Source organism: Mastomys coucha, unplaced genomic scaffold (genome assembly GCF_008632895.1).
Source record: "Mastomys coucha isolate ucsf_1 unplaced genomic scaffold, UCSF_Mcou_1 pScaffold14, whole genome shotgun sequence".
Classification (NCBI taxonomy): domain Eukaryota; kingdom Metazoa; phylum Chordata; class Mammalia; order Rodentia; family Muridae; genus Mastomys; species Mastomys coucha.
In genome coordinates, this window is record NW_022196896.1 from 73989863 (window position 1) to 74003662 (window position 13800).

General features: G+C 37.7%; 1 protein-coding gene across 2 annotated transcripts in view; it reads left to right on the top strand.

Annotated features, from left to right (window-relative positions):
- The window catches only part of LOC116088394, a 52145-nt gene extending 51004 nt beyond the window's left edge, over positions 1-1141 (top strand). Inside the window, exon 9 of one of the 2 annotated variants that reach the window (XM_031367403.1) lies at positions 915-1138. In XM_031367403.1, coding sequence (XP_031223263.1) covers positions 915-956 — 42 coding nt within the window. In that variant the 3' untranslated portion in view covers positions 957-1138. Of the gene's footprint in view, positions 1-914 lie in introns of both variants that reach the window. The other variant, XM_031367404.1, reaches the window with a different exon arrangement.
- Positions 1142-13800: the final 12659 nt, after the last annotated feature.

Consider the following 13800-nt stretch of genomic DNA (forward strand, 5'->3'; position numbering starts at 1 on the left):
CTGGGAGTTGTGGGGCCTGTGGCTCCCGGCTGGCTGCTCAGGTCTCAGAAACTCACCCGAGAGAAAATCGGTGTATTTCTAAGGTCACATAATGAGTGATGTTATGCATCATTATCAACCGCATTCAGGCAGTTAATCATTTTCCGAGTCTAAGAATAGCACCATACACCTATAATCTCAGTAGTTTGAAGGCTAAGATAGAACACAGGCCAACTATGGTTGGATAGTGATGCCTGGTCATCTAGGCTACATAACAAAGCTGTCAATACTATTGTTCTTGATTTTTTCAATGTTAAAAAAATTATACTGCTTTTCAAAATATAAGCACCAGGGGCTAGGGGTGAAGCTCAGTGGTAGAGTGTGCATGCTTAGTATGCACAGGGCCTTGGGTTCAGTCCACAGTACCCACTTTCTCCTCCAAACAGACAAATACCTTAGACAGCAAAGTAAGAGTGTGCATTGGCTATAAGTGTCTCCCAGAAGGACCTGTACAGCTGTGGCAACAATACATTTTATCTAAATTTCAAGATGGGCTGCAGCTCAGTGTTTCCTAGGAGGCTTGAATCCTAGGCTCAGTCCTCAGCAGTACGTCAGCCCAGCGTGGAGGCTCATGCTTGTCATTCCAACACTGAGGAGGAAGAGCTGGGAGGACCGGAAGCTCAAGGTTATTCTTGGCTATGTAGTAAGTTCAAGGCCAGCCTGGGCAACATGAACCGCTGTCTCAAAACATATCTTCTGCCTACTAGCTCCTGCTGGACTTGGAGTGCTTTGTGTAATTATGAATGCATGAGTAAAACTTCTAAAGACCGCATGTTTTTGTTCATGTCAACATGGCCATAATTAACATGGACCCTATAAATGTCTTGTCACATTCTGTATTTCAAAAACTAACATCGCCAATGTCTTAACTGTAGGAAAAGAAGAGAAGGCGCCTGGAACGTTTTGGACTGTTATGATTCACTTCTGCATCTTCTCTCCAGATTTTCTATGTTAAAAGTAAAGAGAAGATCCAAATTCAACACTTCATCTTCTCATAATCATCAAATCTTTAATTTTTCCATTGACATTGGTTTGTACTTACAATGTCACTGCTATAAATTTATAAATAAAAATAGTCAACCATATTTACTATATACTAGAACAGAATGGAATTGATTTTTTTGCTTAGAACATTTTAATGCGAATTTAATATATTAAGTGTAAAAGTGTTTTTAAAAAATATTTATGTAGGTTACCTTTATGATCTTCCCAAAATTTTGTTATTTTGTCATGGTTGAGATGAATGATTGTTGATAATTTATTATTAAATTATTGAATTTCCTTATGGTGCCCTTGGTTTAAATATGAATGGCTGTGGGTTAACTAAAGTACTATGTCAAAATAAATTACAAGCTCAAACTTTATTCATATTTTTGGTTTAAGCACAACGAAGTTGATACAATTCTTCATAATTTTGATGCTCTTTGCAGTGAATTTGATATAGAACATTTGCTAAAGATACCATTTTTTTATGGAAAACATCTGGGGTAATTATAATTAGTTCAGGATCTGTAGTGTTTGTTTTAAAAGCTGTTAAATTCATGGAGAAAGAAGCATCTTTTACATAATGACTAGAATACTCAAAATTAATATGGAAAGCACTTATGGTACCGGTACTGTGGCTTGCAGGATAATTTTAGAGTATTCCGAAAGGAAATGAGGGGTGACTTGTATGTAAGTGCCAGATTGGCACGTTACACCTGTTAGTGTGCATCGTTTGGAACAGCTGTGTCTTTTATTGTCAGTAAACAGATGCAGAACATACTGGAATGTTTTAAAGCAATATGTTAATCCTGCCTTCCCCTCCTGACCGTCTCACAGTGTAGTGATTAAATATTGGCTGTGCAGCTGTTACCCACAGCTATAGCATTGCTAGTTAATTTCTTCTTCCCAGGCCCAAGTGCTTTCAGTTGTGAGGAAATACTCTTCAACTTTTAAGTGTTTTAAAATGTAGTTTATTTAGTATAAATTGATTTCCAAGGATAAGTTACTTGAAAATTATGGACAATTCATGCATGTTAAATTCTTATACTGTTTCTTCTTTGTTTGCAAATTACTGACTGTCCTTGGTAGGATAAACAATGTTTAGATAGCTTTTTAAATTTTTTAAATTGTTTCATGAGTGTAAAATGAGTTTTAATATAACCACTTGAATTTTATTCTTGATAATTTCCATCAAGAAACTGAATAGGAAGTGAATCTTGTTAAGTATTTTTGAACTGAAGTATATAACATGTTTTTAGAACAGTAGTTTCACTCACTGTTCTAAGTCTAGTATGCAACTTTTTGAATTTATAATAACTTCCTTGTTATTTAATTATGGTTTAATTCTTATTATTACACCTTGTCAGAGAATACATTTAAAAGATTACTTAATTATCCAGTTTACATACAACATTGATTAATTGTATTTGTTGAAATTATACTTAGATTTTATTGTTCTTAATATGAGTTTATTTTATAAAACATGTTAAGTGCATTATAGTATTCTTGGCCTTGTTTTTTAGTTGAGGAATTTCAGGCTTAGAGGCATGAAATAAGCTGGTCAGCACCTTCCTTCTAGACAGTAGTGAGGCTGGCATCTAATCGGACTTTTTCCACCCTTAGACTTCTTTTTCTTAACACCTTTGCATTTCCTCTGCCTTGCCATCCAGTGTCAACTTCATGCAGGATAGAAACTATGTGCAAAGTAAACTTTAGCTATGTTCTGGTTTCAGCACCTCTCTGCATCCCACTGTGATTATTACATTGTTTGGACAACATGCCTAAAAATAAAGTGCATGAAACATACATGAAGCAATAAGATCCTGAGCACTTGGCATCTCATAATGCAGCTGTTTGTTAACCGATCAGAGTGCATACAGCACACGAATCCCTGTAGCAAACACCTGAAATAACCTGCAGAGGCTCTCAGTTACTCTGATGCTGCTCCTTTGTAGAAACGACCCCATGATCCTGCTTTCCTTTGACTTGAAAACAAGCCGTTTTTGCTTTGCAAGATCTTGAAAAGGCCATATAATGTAGTTTTACTGTCACATTGTCTACTTATGCCTTCTCTTACAAATAGTAGTTAAATGATTGTCTTCCATCAAGTATTAGTGCTAACTGCATCTATATTCCTGTTTTCTCATATGTGAAATATGAAAAGAACTAAGATTCACAGATATTAAGTTAATTGGCCATCATTCTTGTCATATAAAGTTTTGTGTGTACTTGATTTTTTTTCTTCAAAAAGCAAAACCAAACAAAAAAACCCAAAGTAGTGATCTAAAACTGTCTAGCTAATCATTCATGTTTCTCCAAGATGTACACCTCCACAGATGTTCTGTGCCACATAGTTTCCCTGACACTGATGGGAACACTCATAAGATTAACTACGATCAGCAATGTCATGAAGTGTCACTGGAGGAAATTTAATACAAGACAAGTCCATTATGAGGTACTTCTTTGGAGGGAAAATGCTGTTACATACAAACTGTATGAAATATATGGACTCAAATATGTTATTTTCATGAAATATTACCAAAATTTAAAAGTATTATTCTATTTTAAAATGAAAATAGATCCATAATATTTTTGCTAAAATTAATCAGCAATCCTATAGTTCTTTAGCATTACTTTTTAAATTGTGTGTATATGTGTTCATATCTGTATACATGTGCTGGTGTGTATACAGCAGGAGTGTGTACCTCTGTGTGTGTGTGTCTGGAAGCCAGAGATCAGTACTGGTGTCTTCTGTCACTCTCCACCCCACTTTAAAAAGTATACACCTAATGTTCATATATGTGTGCTCTGATGAAATACATCCCTAGTCTTCCCTTTAGTTTCTCCTCCTTGCTTTTGCTTCTCAGCTTCATGTGTCTGACCTCCCTGCCCTTCCTCTGTGTTTCTGTCTGTTTTAAACTTGCAGACAGCCACTTAGTGCTGCCATGATGTGCATGCGCTGGACCAAGGATCTTCATCCTGTCCCTCACTAGCAGCTATTAACTGCCAAAGTGTCCTCAGAGAGGGGTTGAGCTTCATGAGCCCTCCCCAACCCTCCCGACGGCTTTGGTTGGTCTGATGTGGTGCAAGTCCACCTTTGGAGGGAGCTTGTCTCACTGAACCTGGAGCTCCCTGGTTTGGCTAGGCTTCCTAAAACACAGCTCAATCATTAGGAAATATGTGATTTGAATATTCTGTAATTAAGAAAAATAAACTCATTGCTGAAATCATTACAAACAAATATAGATAGCCTTGTGTAACTGAGAAAGGATCCTCCTTTCTCAGCCTCAACACTGAGATTACAGGCATCCTCTATGTTGCTGTCTTTTCGTGGATGCTAATGGCTGCATTAAGGACCTCATGACCTACTCAGTTATTTATCTAGCCCCTAAACATTGCTATTTTATTCAACTATTTTGTTTCCAATATTAGAAACTGTAGATTTTTTACTTTTCTTTTGTTCTGATTTTGAGACAGAGACTTGAATTTTCTGGCCTTGAATTTGCAATTCTCCTGCCTCAGTTGTCTGAATTCTGGTTTATAGACATGTCACATTACACCCCCAATTTTTTTATTGGGGTCTCAATCAAAACACAATATATAAAACAAACAATAAGATGTCTATTTTATATTGTGTACTACAAAATTTCCAGGAAAAAAAGTAATGTTGCTTTTGTTTTTGTTTTATACTTTTGTAGACTTTTGAAAAGTGAAATTTTATTTTGAACAAATTTAGATGCACATCCAACTTGAAAGAATACAAAGACATCCATTGTGCAGTTTATTCAGCCTCCCTCAAGGGTGTAGACATGACATTGTGGTGCTGTATCAGAGCCAGGCCAAACAGATGCAAAAGGGCATTGACCTGAGGTCATCTCCTCCCTCCCTCCCTCCTCCCCTCCCTTCCTCTCTTCTTCCCTTTATGTCTTCCTTCCTTCCTTCCGTCCTTCCTTCCTTGTGTGGGTGTGGGTGTGTGCACATGCGCGCACATGTGAATGTCTTTCTTTTGTACTGTTTCTGTTTCAGTCCTATCCTGTTTTCTGAGGAATATTGTATAAAATTCCTGTTAACCTTCTTTAATAGAATTACACACAACTATCTATATTTGTGTGTAATGATTTCAGCAATGAGTTTATTTCCCTTAATTACAGAATATTCAAATAACATATTTCATAATGATTGAGCTATGGTTTTGTGCACATCAGGCTGTTGACATATGTGGATGTCTGCGGGATTTATAGTGATGCCCTTATCTCACTCAGACTGTTGGCAATTTATGATTTCTCTACTTATAACTTTTCCTGATCCATTTTACTAGAGATTTGTTGATTTTATTGGTCTTTTGAAATAACCAACTCTCTTGTTATTCTATATAGTTGGTTTTTTCAATTTATTTTCTACTTTTATATTTATTACATCTTCTTGTTTTGGGTTTTAGAAAAATCTAGGATTTTCAGAGGAGAACAAAGATTTTTGTTTGAGACCACCATTGGACTTCTCAAGGTACATTTCCTGCTCCACACAGACACATTTAACTGTAGAAACTATCCTGCCAGCACTGTTCTCGCAACACCCAATGGGTTTTGATGCATTGCACTCTTTCATTTGGTTTAATGCACTTGAATGATTTATTTTTTTGTTTGAAACTAGGAAATTTTTCCACTTCCTAGTTTTGTTATATCTCTAGTTTGATATATCTGTATATCATTTTGGTTCTTTTAAATTTTGTGAGTTTTTTTTTTTTTTTTTTTTTTTTTTTTTTTTTTTTACAAGAAAGAGTGTTCCCAATACAGTTCTTTTAGTCAACAACAAACCACATGCACAGATCTGGTTCCTCCAAGATTGTATCATTGTATTTTAATCTGTGATATACAATGGCTGAATCAATATATTTAGTATCTCTATCTCCAAACACTTACCATCTCTTTGGGAACATTCAAAGCCATTTCTTCCATCTATTTTATGGTATATCATTTCTTATTCTTAATTGTAGCAATTGTGTAGCAATGCCAGAACTCTTATCCTTTCTTGTTATTCATAATTTTGTCCCCAATTTTATCCATTTCTCTTCATAGGGTCATGTTCTCTGGTAGCCTCTACTCTTTGACTTACATGAGGTTACTTTTTAAAAAAAAATATTTATATGAGTACACTGTAGCTATCTTCAGAAGAGCACATCAGATCCCATTACTGATGGTTGCTGGGAATTGAACTCAGGACCTCTGGAAGAGCAGTCAGTGTTTTTAACCACTGAGTCATTTCTGCAACCCTACTCTTTTGATTACTTGAGTGCAGTGTTTATCTCTCCATGCCTGCTTATTTCATTTAACATAGTAACTTCCAAATTTATCCATGTTGTTTCAAATTGCAGGTTCTATCTTTTACAGCTGAGTGGTAATCACATTGTATATAAACAATATATTTTTTATTCAGTCATCCCATGCACCAGGATTTGAATCTTAGTTGTTTGTCATGGTGTTACACTAAACTGTACAGTACAGATATTTTTATCAGAGTGTTCACATTTCCTTTGGAAATAAACCCAGTAGTAAAATTGATAGATCACACCATAGTTACATTTTTTTTTTTTTATTTCTTAAGGACTTTTCATACTCCTTTCCCATATGGACATCCTAATTTCCATTTCCATAAACAGCTTGTAAGGCTCCCCCTCTACATCTGTATTGGTGCTGGTTGCCTTCTCTCTTTTGATAAGGTAGAATATGGCAGGAATGTCATTAGGGTTTGGTTTGCATTCTGATTTGGGGTGCTGGATATTTTCATACACGGATGGCTGTTCTTATGCTCTCTCCTCTAGTGAATTTTTCTGCTTATTTTAAAGTCATGTTATTTAGGATTTTACTTTTGAGTTTTTTACTTTTTTATATATCCTATACTTAGCATCCTATTCTCAAATTTATAAGATATAGATAGCTTACAGAAATAGACAAATTCATAGAAACACAATCAAAGTTATGAAGAAAAGCAAATCTGGAAACATCTATAGTAAGTAAATAAATTTAATTGGTAACCTAAAACCTTGTTCTAAAGAAAAGCACAAGTGCTATAGCTGTGATGTTGGATGAAAAACACCCCCTCACTCCCACCAATATTTCAGGTCTTAGAGGTCTGATACCCAGGAAGGCACTATTAAGAGATAGTATTTCTTTTGTGAAATAATCTTTTGTGAATATTTCTTTTTTTAAGGTGAAATGTTCTACAGACATCTGCTAAATCCATTTGGTTCATAGCCTCTATTAGTTTCATTGTGTCTCTGTTTTGTTTCTGTTTCCATGACCTGTCCACTGGTGAGAATAGGATGTTGAAGTCTCCCACTATTATTATGTGGGGTTCAATGTGTGGTTTGAGCTTTAGTAAAGTTTCTTTTATCAATGTGAGTGCCCTTGCATTTGGGACATAGGTGTTCAGAATCTCTTGGTGGATTTTTCCCTTTGATGAATATGAAGTGTCCTTTCTCATCTTGCTTGATAACTTTTGGTTGAAAGTCTATTTTATTGGATATTAGGATGGCAGCTCCAGCTTGTTTCTTGGGACCATTTCCTTGAGAGACTTTTTCCAGTATTTTCCTCTGAGGTAGTGTTGGTCTTTGTTATTGAGATGTGTTTATTGTAAGCACCAAAATGCCAGATCCTGTTTGAGTTCCAATCTGTTATCTTATGTCCTTTTATAGGTGGGTTGAGTCCATTAATACTGAAAGATATTAAAGAGAGATGACTGATGGTTCTTCATATGTTTGTTTTTATGGGTGGCATGTCGTTCTCTCCTTTTGGCTTTGTTGTGAAATGATTAATATCGTGTTTTTTCTTTGGTATAGGTACCTTCCTTGTGTTGGAGTTTTCCTTCTAAAATCCTCTGTAGGGATGGATTGATAGGTAGATAAAAGAAACAAGCTGTTCCACTATGTTCATGGCAGTTGTATTTGTAATAGCTAGAAGCTGGAAACAACCCAAATGTCTCCCAACAGAAGAATAGGTACAGAAAATGTGGTTCACTTACACAATGGAATACTATTCAGCTTTTAAGAAGAAGGATATCATTAGTTTTGTAGGCAAATGGATAGAACTAGAAAACACCATCCTGAGTAAAGTAACTCAGACCCAAAATGATATGCATGGTATGTACTCATTAATAAGTAGATATTAGCCAAAAAAGTACAGAATACCCAGGATACAAGCCACAGAATCAAGACAAGCCCAAGGGCCCTAGTGAGGATGTCTCAATTCCACTTGGGAGGGAGAAGAAAGAAATCACAGGAGGGGAGAGGGAGGGAGTGACCCACATGGGAAAGGGGACAGGGAGGGGAGGAGGGGAACATTATCGGGTACTGGGTGGGGGGAACAGGACTGAAGCCCTGAGGATCAGTAGAAGGATTGGAAACAGACAACTTCAGGATGTAGGATGTGGGGGAACTCTCTAAAATGTACCAGAGACTTGGGAAGCTCAGGACTCAAAGGGAGAGACCTTAGATGAAATTGCCCTACAGTGGGGAGAGAGAACTTGTAGAGTCTACTTCCAGTAGAAAGACAGGGTATCAAGTAGAGGGATGGGGTTGCCATCCCACAGTCAAAAGCTCTGACCCAGAATTGTTCCTGTCTGAAGGAAATGCAGGGACAAAAATGGAGAAGAGCATGAGAGAAAAGTTCAGTGACAGACCCAAACTGAGATTCAGCTCAAGCGAGGCTCGGGGGTCCTAACACTATTGCTGATGCTGTGGTGTGCTTGCAGAGAGGAGCTTAGCATGACTGACCTTGAGAGGCCCCTCAAGCAGCTGAAAGAGTCAGATGCAGATATTAGCATACAACCAATGGACAGAAGCCTGGGACCCCTGTGATTTAATTGGGGGAAAGCTGGAAGAAGCTGATGAGGAGGGTGGCCATATGGGAAGACCAGCAGTCTCAATTGACCTAGACCCCCAAGATCTCTCACACTGAGCCACCAACAAGGCAGCATATACTAGCTGATATGAGGCCCCCAATACATTTACAGCAGAGGAATGCCAGGTTTGGACTCAGTCAGAGAAGATGCACCTAACCATCAAGAAACATGAGGCCCCTGAGAGTGGGGAGGTCTGGTGGGGTGAAAGTAGGGGGGTGGAGACATCCTCTTGGAGGCAGGGCCGGGTATGGGATGTGGAACAGTCAGAGGATGGACCAGGAGGGGGATAAACTCTGGACTGTAAAAAAAGATTAAAGAATAAAAAATATTTAAAAAGAGGTTATCTTTGGGGAGTAGATTTCATGGTACGGTGGGTACTGACTTTTTCTCTTTGTTTCTGGGCTCCCTCTTAAACATATTTCCTTCTATTTCCACTCAGATCTCCACTGTAGCACAACTCAATATATCTACCCAACTTTCTACTGAAATTTCCAAAACTAGGAGCCAATGTAAATCTTTTAATAAGATGCCTGTCCCAGATAACTCCTCATTATGTCAGAAGGCTAATACACAAAACAACAGCCTTGACAATAAATTGTACTATACATTGAACTAATTTGCTTCAGCCCTCTCCAAACACCTATAAGACAAAAATGGAAAAATAAAAACTTTTAATTAAATAAGACCATTACCTTAATATCAAGAGCATCAAAATATATTTTTTAAATACTACAGGCACTATGAATATATGCAAAATTACTCATTTTCATACTAGCAAACCAAACCAGTAGTTTGTTAAGAAGACTAAAGACTAGGAATATAGCTCAATTAGTAGGCTGTTTGTTTACTAATTGATACACAAAATCCTGGATTCAATCCACAGCACTGCATAAATTTGACATGGTGGCACCATCCTATATTCTCGGAACATGGGAGATGGAAGCCAGAAGATCAGAAATCCATACTCATACTCAGTATATAATTCTAAGGTATTCTTGAACTTCTCCCAAGGAAAGATCTTGAGGTCTCTCTCAAGGAAGAAATAAAAAAGATGATGATGAAGACAATAACTACACATTATCGGCAAGTGGAACTGACCACAGCAGTGTGGTAAACAGAGGGCAAGGAAGGACACTCAGGAGATTGCTCAGTGATTAAATTGCTTGCTGTCCAAGTGTGAGATCCTGAGTGTGAATCACCAAAGCCCATATAAAGCTACATATAGTAACATACATATGTATTACCAGCATTCCTATGGCAAGAAGAGCAATAATAGATGGTGTGTGTGTGTTCCTGTGGGGTTATTTCAATAAAGGCAAGCATTTGGTTGAGCACAGCAGAGAGCAGCTAGGACCTAGAGTTGCTTTAAGGAAGGAATACAAAACTGTTGCAATTAAAGCAGGTACCATGGATCACCTGCTTCAGCAGTGTGCAAATGCAGCACATGCTCACTCATTGGTATAAAGAAAAGATGAGTTAGAGGGGCAAATAAGGGTTATGTCATTAAAACTTTAATCAAGTTGCACAGATCTTTTTGTCTCTGCATTTAGAAAAAATATTTTCATACAGAGTATTTTTATTATATTCCTTCCTCACCCCAACTCCTTAAAACTCACCCCAACTCACCCTACTCTACCCTCTCAATTCATGTCCTATTTCTGTAAAGATAAAAAAAATATAATGAATAAAATTAAAGTAAAAACAAATAAACAAAAAGCCAATAAGAAAAAATTAACAAAACAAAAGAAGCACACAAAGAAACATGTAGTTCATTTTGCATTGACCAACAACTCCTGTGCATGGGGCATGCCCAAGAGTGTGATTGATATGCCACTGTTAATTGGAGAGAACTGATTTCCCTTTCCTAGCTGGTTCCAGTTGCAGGGGTATGAGTGTTGTATCTACTTCCCCTTCTCCATACTGGGATTTTATCTAGGTTGAGATTGCGCAGATCTTAAGATCTTATGCATTCTGCCAGTCTCTGTGGATTTATATGTGCATCAGTCCTCTCATGTCTGGAAGATGCTTTTCCTTGGAGTCATGAACTACCTTTCATAAAGATCTTTGAGCTTTGAAGGGAGGGGTTTGATAAAGACATCTCATTCTGATCTATGTACTTCAAAGTCTCTCTCTGCAGCCCGCGCAGTCGTCTTGCCGGGAAGAAGACACGCAGACACACTAGGTTCCTTCTGCAGCGACGTTTACTGCCCTCTCCCAGAGGGAAAAAGAGGTCGAGCCCAAAATCCGCACTGCTTATCTACACCACAGTGTGGCGTGTCTGCCCACAGCGTGGCGTGTCTGCCCATGATTGGCTGTTTGCTCATTACCCTACATAACGCCCCGAAATGGGCCGTGACATGGCATCTTTTTCACTCTACGCACATGCGCAAACAGTTCTCTACGCACATGCGCAAACAGTTGTTTACTAGGAGTTAACAGCGGAAATAGGCGCCATCTTGCCATGGCGAATGCCTCTCAAGCTTCATGGCTCCCCACATCTCTCTGCACATTGTCTCTGATAATTACCATCAAATACAAGAAGAAACTTCTCTAATGAGGACTGAGCAATGTATTTATGGGTATTTGAAGTGGAAATTTATGGTTTTTTTGGAGACTCAGTTGTGACATGTGGTGTTTATCTGGAAACTGTCTTATGAGAGGATTTTTAGCTGAAGCAGACATATGGGAGGATGTTTTGCTGAGAACAGACACATGGTCTCACATGGTGCTTTTCTGGAAGCTGTCTGGAAAAGGGGCATATATGATGTTTTGTTAGAGAAAATGCTCAAAATATATATTTTGTTTGGAAAGGGTATAAATATAACCCAATGGACAGAGGATCATGCTGTGTGGTATTGGCTTACCTTGCCACTCTTTGCTGGTCTTTGTTGGGCTTTGCTGATGCTGTGGCATTGGTTTCCCTTCTTTGCTGATCATTGTTTGTCATGCCTTCGTACAGAGAAATGCACCAAAGAATGTCTGGTGCTGTTCCTGCAGCTTCTTGCTGCTTCTGTGGACTCTAGCAAATTGGCAGGTCCTTGTGGTTTCTTCTGGATTAACTGATGTTGCTAATTTGTGACTGGTGTTTGTAAGTGGATGGGGCTACTGCTGCTGATTGGTGTGAACTGAACAGCTGCTTTCCTGACACCAAAGGTGGGAATCTCCACAAAGAACTATTTCTAAGCAGGTTAACATCCTCTTTTGCCCTATTAACCTTTCCTTTCCACTACCTCTGGTGGTTGGTGGGCTAGAAGGGAGGTTAAAGCATTTAAGTATCTGTACTAAACTATGTTTTAAAAACTATAACCCTATAGGTATATATTATTAAGAGTCATTTATTGCTAAGTTCATTCAGTAGAACAATAGTAGTAGCTTTTCCTTAAGGCATATGATCTAGCTAGTCTCAGGTACTTGGATACTTTAGGATTGTCAGGTTTGGGTTTCATCTCATGGGAGGGGCCTTAAATCCAATTTTTAAGTAATTGAATACTCCCATAACATGTGTGCCGCTATTGCACTGATATATTTTGTAAGTCAGTTGTTATTGTAAGTTGCAGGGTTTGTAGCTGAGTAAGTTGATTCTGATCACAAACAGTATTTCAAAATTTTCCTACTCACTATTTTTTTTATAACAGACAAATCAATACTTAACTGCTCTTCTAACTTGCTCTTTCAATTTGGCTGTGCACAGAGCAGCCAAACCTGAATTGCCCCATGAACATGTTCCCAGTGAAGGTTATGCAAGCCACATCCTGCTTTTTATTTCAGCTTTTATATACATACCACTTTTTTTTTTGCTTTTGTCATGTTTTTGTTTTGTTTTGTTTAAATTTTTGGTGGTCTTGCTTAGAGCATATTGTGTAATTGCTTTCCAGTGTTCATAAGTGCAAGAAGACTATGATGCACTCTGTGGAGCAAATACATGCTATTAATAGTGAGTTCCATGCTGGCAAATAAAAAAAAAAAGGAAAGATCTTAAATAAATTTTGTTAAAACAAACACTTTTTGCCAGGGGAGATTTGGGAATTGAATTTAGGAACTTATGCATGCTAAGCAGGTTCTGGACCACTGAGTTATGTACCCATCAGAAGCGTACACCTTTAAAAATGTATATTGGGAGCTACAAAGACGGCTCAGCAGGTAAGAGTCCTCGCTGCTCTTCCAGAGTGTTGGATTCCTAGTATCCATGTAAGTGGGCTCCCAACCATCTATAACACCAGCTCCAGACAACCCATCGTATCTGCTGGTCTAAAAGTGCACCAGCACACACATAACATACATACACATACACATACATATACATAAATAAAAAATATGTATTAATAACTAGTAGCTAACAGGGGGCCATCCCTGTGTTTGCTCTCAGAATCTAACCAGGAAGTCTGTGTGCTAATTCTACAACCATGTGTCCCACAGAACATAACTATTGCCGGTAATAAATGTTAAAACTTAAGGCATGTATGAAGATGAGGAGCATTCCGAAGACCTTGCAAACAGGATATAGGCTGGAAAGCCAGGAAAATATGCATCATTGAAGCCTTTATTTCAAGAAGGAAGGCACTGTCTGTTTTCAAACATTCTTAAGAGATTAAGATGAAAGAAGTTCATTGTATTTGATGAAAAACACATTTTTTTAAACTTGGTTCTGAGCATAGTTTCAGGAAACTACAGTGGAAACTTAATTATACTAAATTAAGTAGTTTTTAAGTAAGAAAATTCCAATTTGAAATGAATATAAGTTATTCTTTCCCAAATTTTGTATTACAATTTTGTTGGTGACCTTCTTTCTTAGGCAGAGTTTCCCACTTTAGTATGTACCACCCAGAAAGGTTAAACAATGTTAGTCATCATTGACACTTAATCATATATGCAGGGCATTTG